This window comes from Pan paniscus, chromosome 13 (assembly GCF_029289425.2).
Source record: "Pan paniscus chromosome 13, NHGRI_mPanPan1-v2.0_pri, whole genome shotgun sequence".
In the NCBI taxonomy this organism is placed as follows: domain Eukaryota; kingdom Metazoa; phylum Chordata; class Mammalia; order Primates; family Hominidae; genus Pan; species Pan paniscus.
The window spans coordinates 37746840-37773651 of record NC_073262.2 but is presented as its reverse complement, the minus strand read 5'-3'; the positions used below and the strand labels follow the sequence as shown (position 1 = coordinate 37773651).

Sequence of the window (26812 nt, the reverse complement as noted above, 5' to 3'; positions counted from 1 at the left end):
ATCTTCACAAGGATTGGGATCTTATCTTCTCCTTCTTCTGTGTATTCTCATGGTGCCTAGAAAGAGTCTCCTGGCCAGGCATGGTGGCTCACGTGTGTAATCCCAGCACTTTGGGAGGCTGATGGAGGCAGATTGCTTGAGCCCAGGAGTCTCAGAACAGCCTAGGGAACATAGGGAGACCTTCTCTCTACAAAAAGCAATAGAAAAAATTAGCCGATCATGGTGACATTGCACCAGTGGTCCCAGCTACTCAGGAGGCTGAGGTAGGAAGATCAATTAAGTTGATGCTACAGTGAGCTATGATGGTACCACTGCACTCCAGCCTTGGTGACAGGGTGAAACCCTGTCTCAAAAAAAAATTAATTAATTAATTAAATTTAAAAGAGCAAAAAATAAAAAGAAAAAAAAAGCATCTGCATACAGAGGACACATGGTGAACACTGTTGTTGGAAAGATGGTTGCTGCGACCTGAAGTGACCTCCATGTGGGCCCACTCTGGGTGCAGGTGCACACCAGGAAGAGACGGAAGCTACTAGTCATTTTCCAAGAGGACATTTGGGCCTCTGTGTAGCCTCACAAATGAAACTGATTTCCAAGGGCCAGTTCTGCAGTCACAGATTCTGAATTTTCTTCTTATCCTAAGTACCATTTTTCTTGTGTATCTTTGCCAGCTCCCCCGCTCAGGGGAGTCACAGCAGTAGATTGGTTATGCTAAACACTCCACCTGAGGGCTTCGATCTGGATTTTTTTCACAGTGACCTAGTCATTTATATAGTTGAGATAGACTCATCTTGAAACTTCACAAAGCCATTTAATTTTTTAAAGAGTCATAACTCTAGATAATTTGTATCTATGATATTTCCAGTTCTCTCTTAGATTCCCAGGTAATACCCTGCAAAGCAGGAATTTCAAGCGCATGCACTTTGCCTCTGTCTTCTTTGCCTTTTCTCAACCAAAATACTAGTCATGTGAAGCTAAACAACACATATTAGAAAGTGTTGATGTTTTCTTTGCATATGTTCTTTTTAACTATAATGTTTTATTTGCAAGACAGGCATGCAAATAAAGGCAGAAGCAATGCTAAGGATGTCCAGAGAATGTGACATGGTCCGTTATCTTTTTGTCCCTCAGTCTCTAGACCTGTGGAAAAGACATTATGTATGGGACCCACCCCGTTGCCCTCTCAGCTCTGCAATATCCCTTGCTCTACGGACTGCATAGTATCTTCCTGGTCAGCCTGGGGCCTGTGCATCCATGAAAACTGTCGTGATCCTCAGGGGAAAAAAGGTGAGTGCCTTGTTTGCATGCGCTTCATTTGCTGTCAGCGTACAAACATTTATTTTGGTAGCTAAGTCACTGATTAAGCCTGCTTAAGACAATATTTGTTTGTAAAATTTAGATAACCAGCTCAAGCCTAACGGTATTCAGTTTTAGGGAGGCAACTGGGACATTTCTGTGGAGTGCACAATCTCACCTTGATTTACCTTCAGTTAGACTCATAGCTGACTACTACTCTATTTGGTATAACTCCATCTTTTGTTTTGTTTTGTTTTCCAAGATGAGGTCTTGCTCTGTTACCCAGGCTGGAGTGCAATGGCACGATCTTGGCTCACTGCAATCTCTGCCTCCTGGGTTCAAACAATTCTCTGGACTCAGCCTCCCAAGTAGCTGGGATTACAGGTGCTTGCCACCAAGCCCTGCTAATTTTTGTATTTTTAGTAGAGATGGGGTTTCACCATGTTTTCCAGGCTGGTCTCGAACTCCTGACCTCGTGATCTGCCCACGTCAGTCTCCTAAAGTGCTGGGATTACAGGCGTGAGCCACCGTGCCTGGCCACTTCATGTTTTTTATATATAATGTTTATATGGGGGAAATTGGACATGATTTCCACACTCACACCTGAAAAGAGCTGTTTGGCAAATCTATATATTTCTTTTCAGATTTCCACATTTAACATTTGATGTTATATTTTAGATTTTTGCAAGGGTCATTATGTATATTATTTAGTTTCTGATATTGATCTTGGGCTTAAGGAAAAATCTTCAACCTTTATATTCCTGTTTATTTTTGTAGGCCTCTATGGTCTAGTTTTCTTCAGTTTGTAATCAAAATATACATCTTCATCTTCAAAAGTTTACTCCTAGTGATATCTTGCCTTCTCTTTCATTGACCCTTTAGTTTCTATTGATACTGTGTTCCCTTAAATGACAGTACTAAAAAAAAATATTTCCTTTACCAAGAGAAATGAGATCCAAGGACATTCCAGAAATTAGATTCTAGTTATTACATGCAAAGCAAGAATCCATGGCCAAACACTTGATGCTAGCATGCTTGCGTACCTAGCACCCTGCTCACTGCTTACTGCTACATTCACTTGAAAACCCACATTTCAGTAATTCCTAGAGTGCTCATATATACACATGTGCACACCCAGACTCACTTATCCCTGTTCCTGGGCTTTTCCTTTCGTTCTGACTCTTGTTCTAAGGTAGAAAGGAAGACGTGTATTGGCTTTCAGGCAGGTGGAAGCTAACTTTCATTCTTTTATCAAACCATAGAAATCTGGATGTCAAAGAAGCCTGGAGAGGGCCTTGGGCAATTCTCTTATTCGACATGTAACCAGAATGTCCCCCACGCCTCCGCAGCTTGTGGACACAAATAAGTTTCCATTTATACTAATACCTATAGTTTGCAGTCTTATGATCTACACGTATATAGTCAGTTGCATGTAGTTGTATACGAGATTCTTCAGGGTGATTTACATATTTTTAGAACAGTCATCTTATGTTTAGCCTGTGCTGCTCCTGTTTAGGTCACTGTCCAGAAAATCATGTGAGGTTGGACCAAGGCTCCTCCAGTCACTGTGGCTGTGACATCACTTTGCTGCATGAAGTGCTGCCTTCATCTGCTTTCAAAGCTGTAGAACCACATCAGACCAAGTAGATCTGGGAGACTCTTGGTTATATTACTTGGGAGACTAATGGTTATAGGTGACAGAAACCCAATTGATAACCAGCTTAAGTCAAAAGAAGAGACTGGTTTGAGCTCATGTAGCTGAAATGAGAAGAGAGGATAGGGCTGCATCCAAGAGTATAAACAGGCCAATGGGTCTCCGTCTTGTTTTCTAATTCTTTCTTTACCTTTACATTTCTCTCTCTCTCCATCTCTTGTGTCTGCTTTTCTCTATATTAGGTTCAATTTAAGGTAGTACATACAGCAGAAAGAAATGTCTTTTCCATTGGTCTCCGGAAGAGTCCTGGAGTTGAATCTCATTGACTGTTTTATGTCATGTCCTCATTCCTGAACCAACTACTCTGACTGGAGGATGTGGGGTTTACATGTTCAAATCCTGGACATGTGGCCACCACTGGGATCAGGAGAGGGACAGTTCCCTTCAAACTTCAAAGACAGAGAATGGGGAAATGTGACTCCCTCAGAAAAAAATGAGGTACTGGTACTACAGGCAGGTAGAAGCAGTTCTGAGGGTCAGATTTTATAGGTGCTTGTTAAATAGATGTTTACTAAATGCTTTCTCCCCTTCGTTCTGGGCCATGGATTCTCTATGGCAATTCAAAGAATGCTTTTGCCTGCTTTCTTTCTTTTTCTTTCCTTTCTTTCCTTCCTCCCTCCCTCCCTTCCTTCCTTTCTTCCTCCCTTTCCCTTTTCCTTTCACTTTCCATTTCCCTTTCCCCTTCTTTTGAGTTTCACTCTTGTTGCCCAGGCTGGAGTGCAATGGCGTGATCTTGGCTCACCACAACCTCTGCCTCCTGGGTTCAAGCAATTCTCCTGCCTCAGCCTCCCGAGTAGCTGGGATTGCAGGCATGCGCCACCATGTCTGGTTAATTTTTGTGTTTTTAGTAGAGACGGGGTTTCTCCATGTTGATCAGGCTGGTTGCCCTAATTCTGTGTTGTGTTTTTTTGTCACTTGACCTCCAATTTTCACAAAACTCCTGTTAAAAACTGGCTCCTTGAACTTTCAGTTTTATTTTTCCGGATAATTCGGAACTGGCCCATGGAACTTCAGACCCCCTCCCTTGGCCCCATTCCGCCAAGTAACTTTTTTTGCCAAACTTTATCCTCATTGGCCTCTATTTCTCTATAGTAAAAGTCAACCTGTGCAGATATACCCTGGTCCATCATTCATAAGACACCACTTGCTGTAGGTTGAATGGTATGCCCCCAAAAAGATGTGTTCAAATCCCAACCCCTGGTACATATGAGTAGGATGTTATTTGGAAATAGGATTATTTCAGAAGTAATGAAGTTAAGATTAGGTCATACTGGATTAAGGTAGGCTCTATTCCAGTGACTGGTGTTCTTGCAAGAAGAGGAAAATTTGGGCATAGTGACATACACAGAGAGGAGAGTGCCATGTGAGGACATTGAGACACAGAAGAGGAGAGGCCACATGAAGATGAAGGCAGACATTGGGAGTAATGTGTTCCAAGCCAAGGAGCACCATGGAGAACCACAACCACCAGAAGCTAGGAGAGAGGCATGGCACAGATTCTTCTGTAAAGCCTCCAGAGGGAGCATGTGGAGCATGGCCCTGCTGACACCTTGATTTCAGGCTTCCAGCCTGTAGAACTCTGAAGACGATACATTTCTATTGATTTAAGCTACCCAATTTCCAGTACTTAGTTATGACAGCTCTAGAAACTAATACACTGCCCAACTTTGAATCAGCATTTAGGCTCAACAAGGATACAGCACTTCACAAAATGACAACACCAAAGTGTCAAGAAGTAAGGTAATTTGTCTAAAGTCCCATGGTAATTTAATGATGGCCATGTTGGCAGTAAGGATCTGGTTTCCTGTCTCTTTAGTCCAGTGTCCCTCCAAACCCTAAGCTTCCTTAGTTGATTTTCTCCATCAGCCTAAAGAAGTTTGGATCAAAGTACAAGCTCAGTTCTGAGAAGAGAAGCCATCTGCCCATCATGCACCACATTGGTCAGTGTGAGCCATTATGCCTAAGAGCAAATCATTGAGCAGATGCAGGAGACAAGGTATGGGGCATGGGATGTATCTAGTGTCAGTACGTTGTCATTGGATGAAGGGGGAAAAGAGACTGCAGTTGTGGGAGGGCAGGAGGTTGTGCTGAGAGTAGCTTAAGAGCACTAGATAACCAGAGGTGGGGAGTGTTTTGCCCCAATCAATACTTTTTTCAAAGGGAGACTCAGCCTTTGAAAAGGGCTTAAGGCATCATCACTGGCCATCAGAGAAATGCAAATCAAAACCACAATGAGATACCGTCTCACACCAGTTAGAATGGCGATCATTAAAAAGTCAGGAAACAACAGGTGCTGGAGAGGATGTGGAGAAATAGGAATACTTTTACACTGTTGGTGGGATTGTAAACTAGTTCAACCATTGTGGAAGACACTGTGGCGATTCCTCAAGGATCTAGAGCTAGAAATACCATTTGACCCAGCCATCCCATTACTGGGTATATACCCAAAGGATTATAAATCATGCTGCTATAAAGACCCATGCACACATATGTTTGTTGTGGCACTACTCACAATAGCAAAGACTTGGAACCAACCCAAATGTCCAACAATGATAGACTGGATTAAGAAAATGTGGCACATATACACCATAGAATACTATGCAGCCATAAAAAAGGGTGAATTCATATCCTTTGTAGGGACATGGATGAAGCTGGAAACCATCATTCTCAGCAAACTATCGCAAGGACAAAAAACCAAACACCGCATATTCTCACTCATAGGTGGGAATTGAACAATGAGAACACTTGGACACAGGAAGGGGAACATCACACACCGGGGCCTGTCGTGGGGTGGGGGAGAGGGGAGGAATGGCATTAGGAGATATATCTAATGTAAATGACGAGTTAATGGGTGCAGCCCACCAACATGTCACATGTATACATATGTAACAAACCTGCACGTTGTGTACATGTACCCTAGAACTTAAAGTATAATAAAAAAAAAGAAAGAGTGAAAGAAAAGTGCTGAAGGAGAGGATGGAGGCAGTAGAACCTCTCACCTGAAGGTGGTACTGTCCCCACAGCCTCCTGCAGAGTTTAGGGACATGTTGGGATTGATGAGAATTAGCCGTTTTTTAATAGAACCCATTCTGTGGCTGAATGGCTGCCTCCTGAACTGTAGTCACTGACAGGAGGGATGGTAAGCCCTGATGATTGTTATTCAGGTCTAGGAGTTTGGTATTTTATAAATGCTCCCCTAGAGCAGAGAGAATTTTGGTTTGTAAGGTCTTGTTAAAACCTGCCAGGACCACCTGCCTATATTCCCTCTTGGGAAGAATGAAGAATAGAGTTTTCCCTCTAGGGAAATGATTCTGTTCCTTCAGGGTATCCAAGCATGTTGTGATGACAGCAAGTAGTCTTGTTATTTCTACTGACTTGTGTGTATTAGGTCTGAGATCCCCCTCAGTCTTGGTGTCTGTCCCATGATTCTACCGTGAGTAGAATCATGGGAGTTCTGCCAGGATCACTGAGTGGTACAAACTAAAGATACTTCAGAATTCTACAGAAGCTGGGGTACACAGGCTAATGCATTAAACATTGCAAAACTCTGGGATATAAGCGGGAGTGTTTAGCTTCACATCTGAATTCTCTACTCTAAAATGCAGTGATTCCACTAGCAGAAATCTAGGATATTTATACTTTCCTAGATATTTCATACTCTTAAAACACACACACACACACACACACACGTGCACGCACACACATACACACAGAAAGATGGAGTATTTAAGAGAAAAGCAAACAACAGCAAAAAAAAATGAATGTGGAAAGTAGGAGAGAATATCATTTTTCTCCTCTCTAGGCTTTCCTAGTCATCGTGTTATTGCTCTGGTACATTTCCTTTGTTCACATTAAGAAAAAAAGTAGAAAGGAATGGGAAAGTAGGAAATGTTTTATTACCGAATAGAAGAAATTAGTTACTATAGAAATTATCTTTACACGACTTTTATTCTTAATCAGAAATCCTTCCATTAGGAATCATGGAAGGCTTGTGGCTGTTGGTTATTCAGAGTACATTAGAAAATCAGCCAGTGTTCACAGCCTTCACACCCTTCCATCGCGTCATGACAGGCAGACAAGGGAACCATGATCGGCAGGTTGGTGCTTGTCAAGTAAAGCTAGGATGCCTTTCAGAGGAATTTAAATTGGGTCAGGTTTTATCATTTGTTGCTTTCTCTTTGATACACTCCCAGAGTGTTATAATTAGAGATATACGAAAGAGAATTAGCCTGAAAAAATAAATACTCTTAGACAAACTCTACACATAGATGTGATACATTTTAAAATTTTTTCTTGATATATAGACACACATTTATATGACATCCTTATCCTTTTCAGACATATACTAGAAAGGCAGAATTGCCCACTGAAGTTGTTCTAAAGAGGAATTTGCTGGAGGCTCCCTATAGAGTGTCACAACAGCCAGCTGCTTAGGTGGAAGGACTTCAGGGATTCCTTCCCTCAATGAGAGCACCCAAGTCCTTAAAAATTCCCAAAGGACAAGATACTTTGAAACTGAGAAGGCATGACTGTTTTTTGAAGACAGTCTTTTATGCTCTTAAACAAATTAGATAACATGCTAAAGTTGGAAAATACTGACATGTTTTAGATGTTACATACCAAAAACGGGGGATATTTCCATTTTCCATCCTTGTCTGCTAGATAGGCTTTCCCTTGAATGAGAAGTCTATAAAATCATTTTGCTTTCTCATAGATAGGAAATGCTAAGAGATAGTTGTTTCTTTTTTCTGTGTCTATGTGTTTGGGGTGGGTGGGGCGTTCTGTTAACTTCTCATTCTAAGCTTTGGGAGTTCTCATGCTGACTTCACCCTATCAGTGTGTCTTCTTAGTTTCTGGATTTACACCAGGCTGTGGACTAATAGTGATACTATAAAATACTATCCCTGCAGGATGGTGGTTGATTTCCAAAGGGTTAGGATTGAAGCTTCAATATGCTCAGATTCTTTCACTCAGAGTTGTTACCCAAAGTTCAGGGCCGCCAGAGAGGAAGAGCAAATGGAGTACTTAAGACAGAATAAGCTTCTGTCCTGTTTGTTTAACCTGCTAGACTTTCTTTTTTATAATTTTTATTTTATTATTTATTTATTTATTTATTTATTTTCTGAGACAGAGTCTCACTCTGTCACCCAGGCTGGAGTGCAGTGGCGTGATCTCGTCTCACGGCAACCTCCACCTCCCAGGTTCAAGCAGTTCTGCCTCAGCCTCCTGAGTATCTGGGATTACAGGCAGGTGCCACCCTGCCTGGCTAATTTTTTTGTATTTTTAGTAGAGATGGAGTTTTACCATATTGGCCAGGCTGGAACCTGCTGGACTTTCTTCACGCCTGTCCCAATGGAGTCAGTGTTGAGACATAACATTGCCTGTGGATAGCTCATGTGTACACTTCTGATCCACTAACTCATGCAGAAATACAGCCCTCAGATCTGGATATACCCTCCGGAGCCTCTTTTAATTCTTCCATGGCTTCAATTAAAAAACACTGACCCCTTTTCTGCCATCTGCTCGTCTTCCCTTTTCTCTCCCCAACCCACTGCCCATTCTTTTCTAATTATCTCCTGTAGAATTATACACTAAATATTAATTCTTGGAGTCATAGAAAAAAATAAACCCTGCAGATACTAGTTTCACTAAAGGTGAATTGAATCTGTGGTCAGGAAATGTTGATTATGGCTCTCCCCTGCTGTGCAGTGTCTAAAATTCCACTGTCCAATCTACTCACTTTTAGTACCTTCAACTAAACCACAGTGCCTTTCAGGTTCACTTTATAAAGTGTGGCGAAAACACAATATCCACAGGAGTTGACTTTAATCTTTTCTTGTGAGGAGGCAATGACTCTGAAAGACTTCTGCTGATTTTCACACCCATCCATTTAATCAGTAATAATGCACCTTTGGAGAAGTAATAAAGTGGCATCTTAGTTTTCACACATGCAAAATGGGAATAGTAACTTATAACATAGTTTTGAGGCTTTATTCATTTAGAGTAATAAAGTTACTGTCCCAGTCTTGGTAAAGGGTGGATGTTAGTTTATGCATGTGCCTTTTTCCCTTGTTGGGTTTTACGCTTTGAGAAGAATACACATTTCTGGTTCCTCCTGTGGCTTCCCATAGTACAGGAAAGTGATGTGCAAATGACAGTTAATATTTATGGAATAATATCATCTGATTAATATGAAACTCAATAAATGAAAGTGATTGGTTGGCTGGCCCCCAACCACTATGGACTTGGCAATTGTATATCTTTCAGAACAGAAGTACCTGGGAGACACCTGATGTCTATTGCAGGCATGAACAGCGATGTGTGATTAAAGTTAAGTGCTAGCAAGAGAATCCAGGGTTTTTTGTTTTATGCTGAGCTTGTGCTGTGATTTGATCCTAGTTAGAGTCAGGACAAGGGCAGCACAAATGAAAGACTGAAGGAATTTATTGACTGAGGAGATGTAATCTATAGATTTATGGCAAGATGGATGCAACTTGATTTATGGAGGGAAACTGAACATGCCCCTCAATGGCATTAAGCTCCAAATAATAGGACACCCAGAATCCTTCATAAAGACTTCTAAGTTTCTGTGCTCAAGTCTGGGCTGGTTGTCAAACAGTGTAAATCATGGCGACTCATGCCATGTCTTGCTCAAAGATAAAATCAAAACAAGCAAAAATATAAGACAATAAATAAACAGCATGCAGATGTTACATATAAGAATAGAGGTCATTCGAGTTTTGTGGCAGTGAGAGCTCGTAGGTCATTGTAGTTTGATGCTCGTCAAGTGAAGTTTACAGCCGTGTATGCATCTCCTTTCAAGGTGGCTTAGAAAGGAAGCTGAGCCCTTCTGTAGATTTTATTTGGCTAGTTAATGATATAGACATGGAGGTATGGAGGTATAAAGCATGGCAGAAGCCATTATTATTTTTTTTTAACTGCTCTGATCTTAACCATGTCAATGCCATGAGCATATAGCCTCTGACTGGCTGAATGATTTCTTCCCAAGGTAGCTAATCCTTAAAGAGACTAGGAGTCTCTTTTAAAGGGAGGTTCTGGGTTATCTTAGGAAAAAAAAAAAACCCTCAAATAAAGCACTTAAAAATCCTTACCTAAAATTCTTGCCCAGCCCTGTACTTTGCTAAAATACTTAGTATTTTAGGTAAGGATTTTTAAGTGCTTTATTTGAGGGTTTGTTTTTTTTTTCAATCTAAGATAACCCAGAACCTCTCTGTAGCTTTTTCTTGTGTCTCAAAACCTCATGTTCATTGTGTTCTAGCCTCCTTGGCTGTGCTATTTAAGAGAGGTTGGTCTTTCTCCAACTATACTTTGAGGTGTGTAACTTTTTCATGAGAGAGATGTTACCTCTCATGCTCCCGAACTTGTCCTTCTCCCCTCCCCTTGTGGGAAGAGTGGTGGGATATGCAGCTTTCACTCTGGGAATTGAATGTTCTCTGTGCTATCAAACTCTCTCATTTTCTTTACTTACTCCAAGGAATAAATGAATAACATTTCTTAACATTATTAATATATATGTTATAATATGTATGTTATATATATGTTATTATATATATAACATAATATATATGTTATTATATATAACAATATATATGTTATTAATATAATTAATAACATTCTTAAAATGTTATTCATGCAAAACTGTTGGTTTTGTTAAAAGAAAAAGGAATTAAAGGAATCTGTTGATTGAATTTGGAATAGAAACGATGGAAGGTATGAGATCCACAAAAGGTAGACGTAGCCTTTAGAAGTGGTATATCATGGGGGCCAGAGATTGAAAATTTAGACTAAAGGGTTCAATCTGGTTCTCAGTCCTTCTTTATTAGGTCACTTTATTTTTTAAAAATTGTGCATTAGTTTTTATCATTTAAAAATAGAGGGATTTCTGGTTTCTTAGACAAAATGGAAGGATCTGTTAACAGAGGGTTCATGATCTCTAAGGCCAAGAGTCAACAGAAGCTGAATAGTAGTCAGGCATTTTAGAGCAGGCGTATTAACCCAAACACTCGCTGCAGTCTCATGGTTGACCCATTTGCCTCGATGTGTACCTGCTTGACTCCTGTTGATTTGCATTTGTGACTCTCTGGGCCCATAGCATGTAAAATACATCTATGTTCTTATTACAGTCTCTGGCTGGGACTTTCAGGCCCTAGTCCCACAGTACACTTTTTTTTAAACATAATAACAATCATGGACCCATGTCTAGCCTGGATGGAAAGTGAACTCCAAAGAGATATTGTCTTTATGAGGCAGACTGATGTGTAAACCTCAGTGACATGATGCAGATAAATCTCGGAGCAGGAAGTTGTGAATGGTCAGGCGCCATGGAGATGCCAAAGAGGTGATGTATTTTAACCGAATGCAGCGTAACAAGAATGTCAAAATCAACAGCAAAAAGAAAATGTGGATTAATCTATATTTAGATCATTTCTGAGTCTCCATTTATTTTTACTGGTTTATTGATACCATAGGACTTATGCTACTTATTATTCCATTGAATTAAGTCTGACTTCTCCAACTCCTAGTTTGTAAACTCTTGGAAGACAGATTTCCTGCTTTTATTCTTTCCCATTCTCTTTTTTTTCTACATCTCATCCTCTCACTTCACATAGAATAAAACACATCAAGATAATACGTGCTTAGAGCGATGAGTACTTGAATAAAACTTTTCATCTCTCACCCAGCTGCTTCTTTTCCTTTCCTGGAAAAGAGTGGAATTCTCTGAAAATTCTTTTCTCTCTCTTTTTAGGATTTAGAACGAGGCAGCGCCATGTCCTCATGGAATCTACAGGGCCTGCAGGGCATTGCCCTCATTTGGTGGAGTCTGTTCCTTGTGAGGATCCAATGTGCTACCGATGGCTGGCATCAGAAGGGATCTGCTTCCCTGATCATGGAAAATGTGGCCTGGGACATCGTATTCTGAAGGCTGTCTGCCAGAATGACCGCGGTATGACCCAGTGACCCACTAGAGGTGTTAGGATGTTAAGTATCAGCCAAATAACACATGACCACCCTTCAATAGATCATTCTCATGAGGAAGAGAAGCACAGCCTTTCTTATCCTTGAATATTTATGTTTACATTGAGTGACACATTGCTGCAAAGTAAGGTGCCGTGGCTTAATATGGGTCCACATACTCCATGACAGAACACTATTTGATTGTACTTAAATGCAATACAGCAAACCTAGAGATTTCTTAAGAGTTTTTAATTTGTCAAAAAAACAGAAAACAAATCTCTTAGATAGTGTTCAACTTATCAATATAAAACAAGTAAAAGCCAATGTATAACATGCCTTTATATATTATAAACAAATATCATCTTGTTAAGAATCCAGGACTGAAACGTCCTGCAAGTTAAAAAAACAACCAAACAAAACTAGGTGGCTTTTTGTTTATATGACATTAGAGTTGAATCAGCTATAGACACAATACTAACATTTCCAAAGAACTGTTTTTAAATACAAGTTGTCAAGATTTACAAAACTATTAACAATGATGTCTTTCCTCAATCAGCAAGCACCTGGTAGGTTATTTGAAATGAAAGGTGATTCAGAAAACATGTGTCATGTGGAACTAAGAAAAGTGACATGTAAAACCTTGATCCTGAACTTGAAAAAAATTTCAGTGCCTTGGAAGAATATCGTGTATATTTATTAATCAGCTCTGCCATGAGAAGCCCCACTTATAATGCTCATGATATGTGGAATGAAGCGTTTTGAACTTATGCAGCTAAGTAATCCATAGAACAGAAGTAAATCACAAAATAGATTCAGAGCACACAGGGTTGATATATATTGCAAAGCTTTTCATTCCTTTTTTTCTCTCTCCCTCCCTCCCTCTCTTCATTCTTTCTTCATTTCTTTTCAATCATTACCATAATTACACAGATATAGATTTTGTCAGGTGATGTAATTGGTTACCTGTGGAAACCAGGTGATTATTTAATTAAAGGGCAATAACAGATTGTATTAGCTACAGCAGAGAGTTAAAACTAATAGCAACTCCTGTGAATATTAACATAATTTTTGAATTGTGGTAACATATGTGCAATTTAGTAACAGATCACTTTTGTATTGCTTTTGTTTGTTTTCTAATAAGACGTATATTTTTTGGTCTTCGTCCCTGGCTCCTTATCACAGAGCTCCTAAAACCCTTGTTATTTCCTGAGATACAGGGGTGCTAGGAGAATCTTTTGTTTTAATAGTTGGTCTTTAATCGTGGTTCCTGACACAGCTCTTAAATCCCTTGGAATTTCCTGAGTGCAAGGCCTGCCTTATTCTAATGAAGTAATGCTTGGTGAGCTTCTGGATGGGGGATGATCACCAGAAAGACCAAACCATGATTAGAAGCTTAGGGATTTCAGTTCACCCACTGGAAACAAGAGAGGGGCTGGAGATTGGGTTAATTATTGATCCTACTTACATAAACACCTCTGAACTATGAGGTACAGAGAGCTTCTGGGCTGCTGGAAATGTGGCAGTGCTGAGAGGGTGGCAGATCCCAGCAAGGGGATGGAAGCCCTGCACTCTGTCCCCCATACCTTGCCCTGTGCATCTTTTCCTCATGAATCTCTTCTGGCTTTTCATGTATATTCTTTGTAATATCCTTTATGATAAACCAATACATGTAAAATGTTTCCCTGAGTTCTGTAATATGTCCTAGGAAATTATAGGACCTGAGGAAGGAGTTGTGGGAACCCCGATGTATAACCATGGGTCAGAAGCACAGGTGACAGTCTGGGACTTGAGACGGGCATCTGAAGTGAGCGGCAGTCTTGCAGGACTGAACCCATAACCTGTGGGATCTAATGCTAACTCCAAATAGATAGTGTTGGAGTTGAGTTAAATTGCAGGATGCCCAGGTGGTGTTGGAGAATTGTGTGGTTACAGAAGTGTTCTGTGTTGAGTTTGGAGTAAGAAGTGAAGTATGGAAGTTTAAAACATGAGCTCTAGAGTTAGATAGGTTGCAGTTTCAACTCTGCTACTCACCTGCTAGGTGATCTCAGGAAATTTATTTAACTAGGAAGTATCCTTTCTTTCAGCTGCCAAGTGGGGTAATAAAACCTCCCTGTCACTCTTAAGACTGTGAGAGTTAAATTAGTTATATAACAATGATTAGTGAAGTGGCAATGATTTTTTGAATGGCATATAACCATTCAAAAAAGCCATAAACTTATTTTATGTATATTTTAAAGTACAATTATTATTCTACCCGGTCCTGAAGAATTGGTCAAAGAGCATTCTTTTAAAACATGAAAATAATAAGGAGGATTCGAATAGCCATAACTAATTCTTCCTTCCCAGCTCCAGCTAAGGAAACAGGAAGATCATTGGTTTGGTTGGAACCCAGTGATAAATGACTCTCATGCTTTGTTATCTCACAGCAGATATTGGAGGGTTGTCATGATATCTCTGTCCACTTGGCTAGGAACTTCTTTCATAATTTATGCTGAGCCTTCTACAATCATCAGCTTTACTGTTTTACAGCAGTTTTAGAGCTTTCTTGCTTATTCCTGTGAAATGACTAATTTTCAGCTTTTGACCTACACACTGAACTTATGTGTGCAGAAGAGGGAATTAATATTTGTTCATATCAGCTCCATGAAGTCTTTGTGGTTTTTAAATACCTGAATGACTCCCTCATCGTTTGTGGGGCAATGGCCATGGTTGTGGTTCTGGGAACATGCTTGGCCTCCTAGTGGCTGAAGCTGTCTTTTGTTCTGTGTGAAACTGAAAATGTGGTCTGGTTACACTTTTTGTGGTTCAGCTTCAGTGTGAATCTGGGTGATTGATGATAGAAGTTTGGCAGAGAAGTGCTCCTGTTTGACTTCTACATATTATCAGGGTTTTTCCATAACTACAGGAGTTGACAGAACTGTTGACATTAATTTAAATGCCTGGAGAAAGACAGGTTTGAGATATACAGTGTCCTTTGATTTCCTTTTGTTTTTTTCTTTGTAACATTTGATATTTTCTTCCATCACTCTTGGTTTATTAATTGCTTCATAGACACTTTCTTTCAGAATTTGTTTTGAATTTAACAGATAAGACCAAAAGAAATACTTTATTTTTGATTTTTTAAAAAACCACTTACATTAGATCTACTCAGACTTGAGGCCTACCATAATTTGTAAGGGTAACTTGGCTTGTTTACCATTTTTAGGCTTTTACATATGATCTCCTTCTAGATATCCTGCATATAGGTGTTTAGAAAGGAACATTCAACATCCCTGCCAAGTATCTATGTCCCATTCAAATTGTGGAGCCATGAGATTTCTACATAAGCTTGACCAAGATTCTGTAGGACTCTCGACAGTGTCTTGTTGGGTGTCCTTGTTAGCTGCTAGGAAGACGTATTGCTCTTCCCCAGGAGTTTGTTTAGACCATTAGCTTACAAACTTCAAAAATATATAATCTATGTCACATTGAAACCAGGGAGTATTTGGAAATAGCAATTTCTGATGTGCCTAAACTTTGTGGATTAGTTTAAGAATGTGGTCTACTTTGGGTTATCTTAGATTCGAGTAGTCATCTCTAATTCCTACAGCTATCTCTGCTTTGTTCCATTCTCTACTTTGATTTATTAGCAATACTATCAGTGCCACTGAAGCTCCTCTTTCTCCCTCAAGCCTGTAATTATAGCAAACAATATGTTAGTCAGTGATATTTATTTTCAAGAGGTAAATTGCTTAATAGATTGTATAAATGAGTGTTCTTATTTGGAATCTGATTTCCGAGTCTCTGATTGATGGAATAGCTTTGATTTCTGTCCTCTGCACAATATCTTATCAAATGTCAATAGACATTTATGGAGCGTTGAATATGCATAGGTTATTCTTGTCTCATTGACAAGTATGTTTCATCATTTCAAAGTAGCACTTGAAATGTAAATGGAGTGAGATTCAAAAATGCAAGCCCAACATATTTCTCCCTTAGAATATCAAATTTACTCACTGCATTTTAAACATCAATTCTCAAACATGTAACTGGTTCGTTATTGCCAGGTTTCACTGGCGATTGATCAAAGTTTACCACCAAGTGACATCTTCAAAAGCAAGTTGGAAAAACCCTCATAATGCCAGGGCAGTGGACAGCGTTCCCAGTGGCTGGCAAGTGACTACTATGTATCATCTTTCATGTGCCCACAATGCAAAGTGGGCAGAAGACTCCATGGGGTCATTGGATAAACACCTGTCTGCCTGCTGTAGCAGTCAGACCTGGAGCACTCACCCATAACTTTTGCCCCATAATTTGCCAAATAGGCTATCTTGAAAAAAAAAAGTGTTTACATGTTTCAGCAAACATCTTCATTCAGGGATAATGCAACATACAATCTGCACTTCTAGAAGGCAAATGCCCACACTAGTGAAGAGTGTAATAGATCACAAAGAACAAAGTTCACATGTTGAGAGGCATGGAGTTAGAGTTCTGCAGTGTTGCCAAAAACACTCCCTTGCATACAAGGTTTTTTTATTTTCACAGTTGCACTATGCCTTTTCCATGCAAATATTTTTCTCAAGCTGTGTATATATTTGCACAGCACTAGGAATGATTTTGCATCATTAAAGTAGCTTTGCTTTTTATTTCAAGGATATTTTTCTAGGGCTCTTTGCCTTAAATCATTAACTGTGAACACTCCAAGAATGCTACCTTTAATCTTGGCTAAAATGGCATGTACTTGTAAGCTCTAACACTGTAAGTACTTTTTAAGGAGGACTTCAACTGGTGGAAATGTGTTAGAATAATCATTTACCTAAGTTGGATCAAATATTTTTTAAATGTTTTTAAGTCTGTGATTGGAGTTGAAAGTTTTGTTTTGTTTGTTTCATTTTTAGATCTCAAAAATGTTCTTTGGCTTACCTGTGAGAATAATGTCAGACTCCATTCAAATAAAAATTATTTTTTGGAATATTTTGCGATTCACCAGAATTCTAAAGAGAACTCCTTTTGTGTTGTCTTTATTTTTAAACTGTTCGATTATGCTGTATCTCGTGTTGTTAACAAATGCTGCTTTACTTCTGCTCTGTAAGTTTTTGCTTTTGCTTATAAGATATTCTAAATGCTATTTTAGTATAATATTTATTTTCTTGTATTTTAGGATGAAAGAAGAATAGATTATTCATCAGATATTTCTTTTTCACATAAGTATATTCCTTCAGTGAATCAACCTATTTAAAGAGATGCTACAAAATTCGAGCCACCTGAGGATATGTAGGCTCTAAAATAAAGTTAAAATGTGGGTTTTCTAAAAGTTTTGAGAAATGGCAACTTGGTTAAAATAAATATGCGGTTTATTAAGATGTGCATTTTAGAAAGGATAATAGTAATCAGATTTATCTTTTCTTTTTTAAGAAAGTAACTATCACTTTTTCTTATGCTATCAATTTTTTATTTGTGTAGGAAAACTCCCACTTACCTTTATATAAGGACGAGAATCTTATCTTGCCAACATCTTGCCACCTGTTTGGAAGAATCGAAGAATGGGAGAATAAACATGGACATGCATTTGTATTAGCAATGCAGATTCAGAGAAATGGCCTTTTGGAATAGTCAGAAGTAATGGGTTGTAGCACACACCTTTGTTTCCTGCCCAGATCCCCTTGGCCATTTCCCATTTTTGTGGGTGTCAGCCTGAAATTCCAGCTGATATCACCTACATCTCTTTGCCTAAGAAATGTCTCTGTTCACTGCAGTCTTGCTAGGGAATTGGCAACCCCAGGGAGCAGTCTTCAACTATTGATTGAGAGTTGGTGATACACACCCAGCTTCTTTCTTCTCAGTTGGAATAACCTGGAGGTGTATGTTTGAAGCTGTTTCCTTATTGATTACCTACTCTTTACCAGGCTCCTCCCTTTCCTGCCTCACTTCCCCACTTTGTGACTGGCTCCCTGGCATGGCTTCCCAATAAGTACTTGTCCGGGAATCTTTGTCACAGAGTTTCATTATGACACAGCTCAAACTAAGACAAAGATACTTGGAAGGATATTCAGTCAATCCATTCCTATAGGAGATACAAAATCCAATTCAAATCATACCATGTTGATGATAGTTTTTAAAGAATTACCTTTCAAAGCAGAAATGATATAGTATCTCATGAGAGATCATTCAATATTTTGAACAACCCTCAGTCTTTATTCATTATTTGCCATTATTCAAAGGGCTTCAATATACTGCTTCTGTTTTCCCTATGAAAACATAAAACATATTATTGAATTCCATTTATTTTCCAGTTAGGCAATCTGGGTAACATACATCATCATCTTGAGTCTTGTTTTTCAACTATTGAGTCATGTGTGACTCTGGAGGGGGACTAGGTTACTCTTATTTTCATTTTTTAGTTGATTCCAGATTGTATTGGAATAGTTCTGAAAAAGAAAAAGACAAACAGACCTCTACTGGGTGTTAAGGTAATTACTTGTATAGGAAAATTGGGTCTGAAATGTTGGAGAGACATGGTGCTCTTATCTTGTTTCTTCTAGATCAGTGGTTCTAAAACTAGTAGGCATCAGAATCACCTGGTGGGCTTGTAAAAACACATGTTTCCAGCTCCTACCCCAGAGTTTCTGATTCAGTAGGGCTAGAATAGGGCTCAAGAACTTGTATTTCTGGCAAGTTCCCAGGTGATGCTGGTGTTGATCCAGGGACCAGACTTTGAAAAACACAGTTGTAAGCCAAAGAAGGACAATGGGCAGCTTCATAATGTTAGCATATAACAGAGAAGTAGGCTACAGCATGTCTTACAAGGCATGTCTTACACTTAGTTAGAATCAAGAATAGTATTGGTCCAGGCACAGTGGCTCACACCTGTAATTCCAGCACTTTGGGAGGTCAAGGTGGGCGGATCACTTGAGGTCAGGAGATTGAGACCATCCTGGACAATATGGTGAAACCCCATCTCTACTAAAAATACAGAAATTAGCTGGGCATGGCGGCACATGCCTGTAATCCCAGCTATTCGGGAGGCTGAGACAGGAGAATCGCTTGAACCTGGGAGGCGGAGGTTGCAGTGAGCCAAGATTGCGCCACTGTACTCCAGCCTGGTGACAAAGCTAAACTCCATCTCAAAAACAAAAACAAAAAAAGTAGTAGTATTGGTCCTAATCTTGTTTCTTGTTTCCTGCTGCAGAAGTTATTCTTGAAATTCTTGAAATATTCCAGAAGCAAGCAGTGAGTAAATTTTTTTTTTTTTTTACTTCTTTATTGTTACCTATGAATTACTAAATGATCAAATAGTGGAAAGCAATAGTGTTCTCTTGCAGGAACAGAAGACACACAATATGTGAGATGAGTTATTTAGGTTTAGAGGAGAGAATTTTCATTTCAGCAGGCTGTCTTTTGCAGACCACCAACTGGTAGCAGTTTGGTGTCAGTGTCCTTACCTAAGGAAATGTGGTGATGACAAATACGTTGTATTAAATTTTGAAATGAACCTGACATTGCAGTTGAAAGTGTCAATAAGATCAGGCTGTGCTGTTCACGCTACAGGAATCAGACTGCAAGGGAGATTAAATTAGAAAGTTTTTGTAGCCAAGTTCCTCGTTCCCTTTCATTTAGTTGTCTTGCAGTGAAATTAAAGATGAAACTCTAATAATGTTTGGCAATGAGGGACTCCAAAAGAGAAAAATAGAGACTCATTCTAATCAGAGTTTCCCCATCCACATTTGACGTGAAGGTGGGAGTAGATGTAAACTGGTGAATCAATTTAAATGCTAAAGAGAGAGGAACTGCAATGCAGGTTTAAATATATTTACTGTATGTTGTCTCTATAAACAGGCATTGTATTTTGAATTACTTCCAATTTCCACCCTGCTGCATACGTAGACATTGCAAGATAGCTTTTGTCTTTTTTCTCCTTTAGAAAGGGGCCTAAATAAATGACTGTTCCCATCACTACTCCACCAGTGTTTCACAATCAGACTAAATGTAATCTGTTTTTTCCAGACTTTAATATTTAGAAATAGCTTAGAGTAAATTGCTTCCTGAGTTGTGCCTGTGTCTCTCATAGGAGTGCTGTCTCCTTTTTCTATCTCTTCTGAAATTCTTATTAGGCAATCGACTTTCTGTTCCCATTCTATATGATTCAAGAAGCAAAATGAGTCATAGATTGTACTGATATTTCAAAATGTAGCTCATGTGATTAAATGGTCAACCCAACCTTTCAGTGAGAATTAATGTGAGATTGTCACCCTTGCTATCCTTTTCATCTTCCCCCCAGACATGTCCTAAGTTTTTCTATTCCCTATTGTATTCCACTGTAATGCGAATAACAGGGATTAGTTATAGCATTAGTCACAGGGACACAGTTTTGTTTTCACTTTCTGAAATGTATTTTAAAGTGGTATTTTGCTGTTTCGTATGACCATTGGCTCATTACTCTTGACACATTTACCAGTTTTCCCTCTATGTAGACACAAAAAAAGTAATGAACATGGATAAAACACTTCTCCATTATGACGGAGTAATTTATACTGGTGGTATGGCCAATATGACTAGATAAGGAAAAGTAATCAGAGGTTTACACATTCTGTACCTGTTCAAATGTGTTCAGGAAATATAGTGGGGAAAAAAAAAGCCCTCCTAGAAAGGCCCTTCTACCCCATGCAAAATCAATAATTTTTTTTACTTAATCTTATAATCAAATATTTTTTGAATTACTAAATTAATGTATACATATACTTTAACTGATTCATGAGTCAGGAATTAATAGTGTGTAACCTTTTGTGCTCTGAAATTCCATAGCTCATAATCAGTGCTCCTTTACCTCTGTTACCTTGATGGTAATTTGCTTCCACAGTCAGAGTCATGTTGTTCCCCTGCCTGAGATGCTTATCCTCCTCTTCTTCTTTGGCTAATTCTTATTTATCCTTTAAAAACTTGAATTGGTGTCCTTCAAGAAACATTTTCTTCACTCTCACTCCAACTATTTTATGCTGGTCTAGAATCTCAAGTGAATATTATGTTTATCACCTGTGCAAGATTATTTGTCACAGCCATTAATGGTAATTTTATTTCCTTTATAGGTTATTGGTTCAGAAATGGGTAACGTTAAATTTATTTAGGTCAACAAGATATGAGAAGAGGGACTTGAACAAGGAAGGGTGTTGTTTTAATTGCTGCTGTGATCCATCTTATTATAACAGGATATGTAGCTTCAGGATAAAGGCATTACTGTGTACAGTAGGTCAGAGATGGAAAGATACTATGGGTCCTGGAAGATATTGTTGAGCCACTGAATCAACAGTGTGAGCACTGGCTGTTATGTGAGACAATATATTTCCTTACTGTTAAAGCCAGTTTCTATCAGAGTATTTAACAGTTGCTGCAGAAATCATTATAACTGATAGACTGCTCATCGTTTGTGTTATCATAACAGTTTGTGATTCGGTTATCAATGCCTTTACTGTATTGTATTAAAATTATGTTTATTTCTCTGTTTCTGCCATTTGACTCAGCTTCTCAAGGGCACATACCTTGACTCATTTATCATTTTATTCTTGGCATGATACCAGAGTATCTGGTATATTAAGGTATATCAATGTTTATAGAATTTGAAAGAGTTATTTCAATTGATTCACACAATCGCCCAATTGGGAATTATTGTTATTTTTTATTCCAAATTTACTGATGAGAAAATTGTAGGCAGAGATATTGATAGTTTAAAGTCACTAAACTAGTAATTTCTGATACCAGAAGTTTGAACTTCAGTTGCAGGACTCCAAACCAGTGCTTATTCTGCTTTATGAATCTTGGTAAATGCATGTCACATGTACCAACTACATTGACCCTGCCCTGTACCAGACTATGCAATAACTTTCAATAGTTAAGATGTTATTTTTTGGTAAAGTCCAACTTGGCCTGAGATTTATTCTCAATGCAGCATTAGGGGCAATTGTGCCAACTCAGTGGGCTAGACTCATGAAACCTATTCCTAACCATACACTAAGCATGTTGGCTTTTCTTTCCTTAGTGTGAGCTAAGAGCAAGAGAGATCACCTGTACAATGAAAACATAAAGCCCACACACATTTCCCTCTGGCACAAAGTGAATTTAAGTTAGATATATAGTACATACTTATCTGGTTTTCCCTGCAACTGTAATTCTAATCTTGATCATATTCAGACAGCTAAGCAGCATAGAATTTATTCATCAGAATGGATTGGAAGGAGAGAGAAGCAGAGTTTCTGAAAAAGGAGATATGTGAAATCACAAAGAAGATAGGAGACAGCTCTTTAGGGATAAACAGCTTTTCACTCCTTCATCGTAGAGATATTCCTAGAGGAGGGTGATAGCGGAGCTGCTAATAACACCGTATTGAGATGAGAAAGTTTAGTAAAAAACAAGCAAAATTCGATACACCAAAGTGGTCTTTATTACATCAGAGTTCATTAAATATACTTAACTAAGGATTCATTGAGAAGGAGAGGTAGTTATTTCTGTGTTGTTCCAGAAGGCAAATAGGTAGAAATAAAAAGATGACAGATGTTGGCCTAACATTAGAATACATGTTCCATTATAGCTGCCTAGCAATGGTGAGTAATGAGCTCAGTGTCACCAGAGGCATATTTACAGAGGCTGGGACCAGCTCTTAGGGTTTCTGCAGGGGAATCTCCTCAGTATCCTGCAAGTGAGGGTAGCTCTGTGGACCATCTGCTGCCACTTTGGACAGGACAATTTTGTATTTTTCCTCGTTGTCCTGCAATTAATGATACGTAGCATCTCTGGCACTCCCCCATGGATTGACAGTCATGTCCCCTCATCATCATGGCAAACAAAATGGACCACATAGTTTTTATTGTCCCCATAAGGCATGGTGATATTGCTCTTGGTAGAAAACCACAGGCAAGGAGATGTCTAGTTTTTCCCAAATTATCAAGATTATGTTTAATTACATAATTGATTTTAATTAATCAATTTTAATATTAAAATTTAAGTTAGAATGGATTAAGGAAATTAGCAGTATATTTTGAGTGCATTGTAATTAAAAGCTAAAATAAGATCAGGCTGCAAGTTTAAATTGGAAACTTCAGGTAAATAGAAAATTCACTTATCCAGAAGGGCCAATCAGCATCCTTATTTGTAAATAGGGTTTCTTTGTTTGCAAGGCGTCCCAGCAGGTATAAGAAGATAATATGAAAGGGAAAGTATAACTACCTCTTTAGAGAAATACTAAGGCATATGGGCATTTGTTTATTGAGACAAGTAGGACCCTGTGCTTTAGGAACTTGGCAGGGAGCACAATCACAAAATCATTTCCATGCAATATTTATCACAGGCGCAGCTGAGAGAAACAGTGTAAGTCCAGATATGCCGAAATCCTTCCCTGAATTAATTCTGACTGGAGAGAGCTGTGTGCCTGGAGAACATAATGTTGACAACTTACAGAATTGTTTTTACAGAAATGTTCACAGCTGTGATAGTGTATGAAGCTGCCTATAGTGTATGAAGCTGCCTATAGTGTATGAAGTTATAAGACTCTTCACCATGAAACTCATTGTCGTTTCTTCAAAAGGTATGAGATTTAGGGTCATTACCTTGTATGTTTCCGCATCCTGTATGAGAATCCGTAGGAGTAACACTGGTCAGTTCTAAATCAAACATACTCGCCCATCTCTTTGTAATAATATAGCTGCCAGCGTAGGTTGAGTGCACCCTGAAAATTATACTGATGACCGGATTCCCAGATTGTCTCCTTCCTGGACTCATTTTACGTCCTTCCTTTCTTTCATATCATTTGAGTGTCATCGTGAATGCTGTGTATCACTCCTAATTTCTCCACTTGCTAGGTGTGTGACTTTGAGAAAGTTACTGCTCTCTTTGGCATCTCAGTTTTGCTGTGAGAAATGGAAATTAGAATAGGACCTACATCATAAATTTGATATAGATGCTGATTTCATCTATGTCAAGTTCTTAAAACAGTTGCTGGCATGTGAATACTGCTGCAGAAATGTCAGCTCTTATCATTATTATAATTATCTTTCATTTTGTGTAAACAAACTTACTTAAATACTTTATAGAATGAATTGGTGGTATCAGTTAGTGGAAATGACAACTGATTTCAGGCAATTGATTATCTCTCAGAGGCCTAGTTTCCAGACTTACGGTCGTAAGGATGCTATTTTGTAAAATTTTTGTTTTATTAACTCTTTTGTATTTTAAAATCTTTAGATTTACAGAAACATTGAAGAGTTGAGGAAACAGTACAAATGCGTTCCTTTGTATTCCTTGTGCACTGCCCCAATGTAAACATCTCACATAACCATAGTTCAATGATCACAAATTAGAAATTTAACACTGGTATAATATAGCTTGTTTTGAGGGTTAAAAAAAGATAACATGAAGGCTTAATGGAAGATCTGGCAGTTATCTTGATTTTTCTGGAAGTTGCTCATATCTGCAAGAGTGGAGTGTCTGGTAATCTTCAGTCAATCCAGATGTTTGAAAGCATTATTTACAAATGATGATTGTAAAAAGTTAGAATATTTGAACTGGAAGGTGCAGGCATAGCCCACATTATAGTCTGAGATCACGTTCTTAAAAAGAATGACTTGTTTTTTTTAATTAATTAAAGAAAATGCCTTAGTAATAGCACAATTTACTATAAATCCTGGCATATCCCTCTGGTAATAGGGAGGAAATTTTGTGGCCTCAGGCTCTGATATTAACATGAGCCAAGCAGCTATAGGATGGGCTGTAATTATACCCAGTGTCAAAACAAGGGACCTAGGTATTGATGGATGTAGGCCTTTACATGCAATAGGAAAGAACATCTATGGAAAATCAATTTCTTTGTTGTGAAAAATGGCTCATTGTCATTTCTAACATTTTACTTTGGGCTGATTTCATTTTTAGTGTTCAAATTTGTTTATGTCGTACAATAAGGATGAAAAATGCCTGTGTTCTCTAGCGGTTTTGATTAAAGATAATGGAACCTTCTGTTTATATACTACTTTCCACTTTCAAAATGCTTACTGTCACTTACATTATTTCATTTTACTCCTTATAACAGCCCTGCATGGTGGTCAGGCATTGGTGGTTCTCACAGTTCTGCAAGCTGGAAATCCAAGATCAAGGAAATAGCCAGGTTCGGTGTGTCTAGTGAGGAGTCCATCTCTCCTTCCAAGATGGTGCCTTTTTCCTGCATCTTCAGGAGAGAAGGGACACTGTGTCCTCATATGGTGAAACGCAGAGGAGGGAAAAAGGGCTAAGCACTGTGAGAAACCTCTATTACAAGGGCCTTAGTCCCATGCAGGAGAGAGGAGCCCTCATAACAAAATCTCTTAATGGCCCCTCTTCTTAATATTATCACATTGGCCATTAAGTTTTAACTCATGAATTTTTGAGGGTACACATTCAAACCACAGCAGTGACTTACTCCCATTTTACAACAGAGGAGATTGAAAATAAGGGAGGGTTAAGACATGCCTGTGATCACAAGACAAGTGTATTTACGACGTCTGAGCTGCTGAATCCTAGGATTCTATGTGGAAACACAGTTGAGACAGCTACTATGAAATAATGAAATTTATATATCTAAAAATGTCTATCACTTATGCAATCTAGGGGAATTTTTTAAAATTCCACATGTACATTTCCATATTCATATCAACTGTCTATATTTGTCTATATTGTCTATATGTCATATGTCTAAGTCTATATCTATATCTAGCTGCTTCTAACATTCTCATTCCTTAGACCAATATTTTGGGCAAGAGAAGAAAAGAAAGCCAGAGATCCAGAGGCAAGGCAAAAATAATAGAAAGCCCACTGTACTAGAAAACTATTCTTAAGGCATAGATGGGCCAAAACTAATTTGAAATTTGTTTGGAAGTGATAATAGGCATTTGGGAATATGAGGCTTCATTCTACTCTCCCAAAATGAAATTATTGGGAAAAGTTCTTTATTCTCTTTTGAATTATATATAGTTAGTTATAGTCACAGATGAATGACTTTTAGCTTTTTGTTTTGTTTTGTCATTCCCTCATTCTCTCAGGTATCACAACAAATAGTGGACAGCTCCATTATGGAGAATAAAAATGGCATGCCTGATCAAAAGCTTTGGGTGGCCCCAAAAAGGAGCCCAAGAATTGGCAAACAGTTATCCAGAAGAGAATATATTTCATACAATAAAAGCAACATATTTATATAACTTATTAAAGAAAAAAATTTGTGGGGAGTCTCTAGCCACAGGGCTGACTGCAAAATTATATCTCTAGTGCCTTTTTTTTTTCAACTTTTATTTTAGATTCTGGGGGTACATGTGCAGGTTTGTTACAAAGGTATATTGTGTGATGCTGATGTTTGGGGTACGATTGAATCCATCACCCAAGAAATGAGTGTAGTCCCCAATAGGTGGTTTTTCATCCATCCCTTGCCCCCTTTTATACTCTCCAGTATCTATTGTTCTCATATTTATGTTCATGTGTACTCATGTTTTAACTCCCACTGATAAGTGAGGATATGCAGTATTTGGTTTTCTGTTCCTGCTTTAGTTCACTTAGGATAATGGTCTCCAGAGCATCCATGTCACTGGAAAGGACATGATTTTGTCCTTTTATACGGCTGCATAGTATTCCATGATGTATACATACCGCATTTTTTAATGCAATCCACCTTTGATGGGCATCTAGGTTGATTCTATGTCTCTGCTATTGTGACTAGCTCTGCAGTGAACCTATGAGTTCATGTGTTTGTGGTAGAACAGTTTATTTTCCTTTGGCTATATACTCAGTAATGAGATTGCAGGGTTGAATTGTGTTTCTGTTTTAAGTTCTTTGGGAAATCTC

At 38.6% G+C, this 26812-nt stretch overlaps 1 protein-coding gene across 1 annotated transcript in view; it reads left to right on the top strand.

The window, feature by feature from the left end:
- Positions 1-26812, top strand: part of THSD7B (thrombospondin type 1 domain containing 7B) — a 914353-nt gene that overhangs the window by 394673 nt on the left and 492868 nt on the right. The window contains exons 6-7 of the mRNA XM_024927960.4: positions 1132-1287; positions 11778-11975. Coding sequence (XP_024783728.3) covers positions 1132-1287; positions 11778-11975 — 354 coding nt within the window. The remainder of the gene's footprint in view (positions 1-1131; positions 1288-11777; positions 11976-26812) is intronic.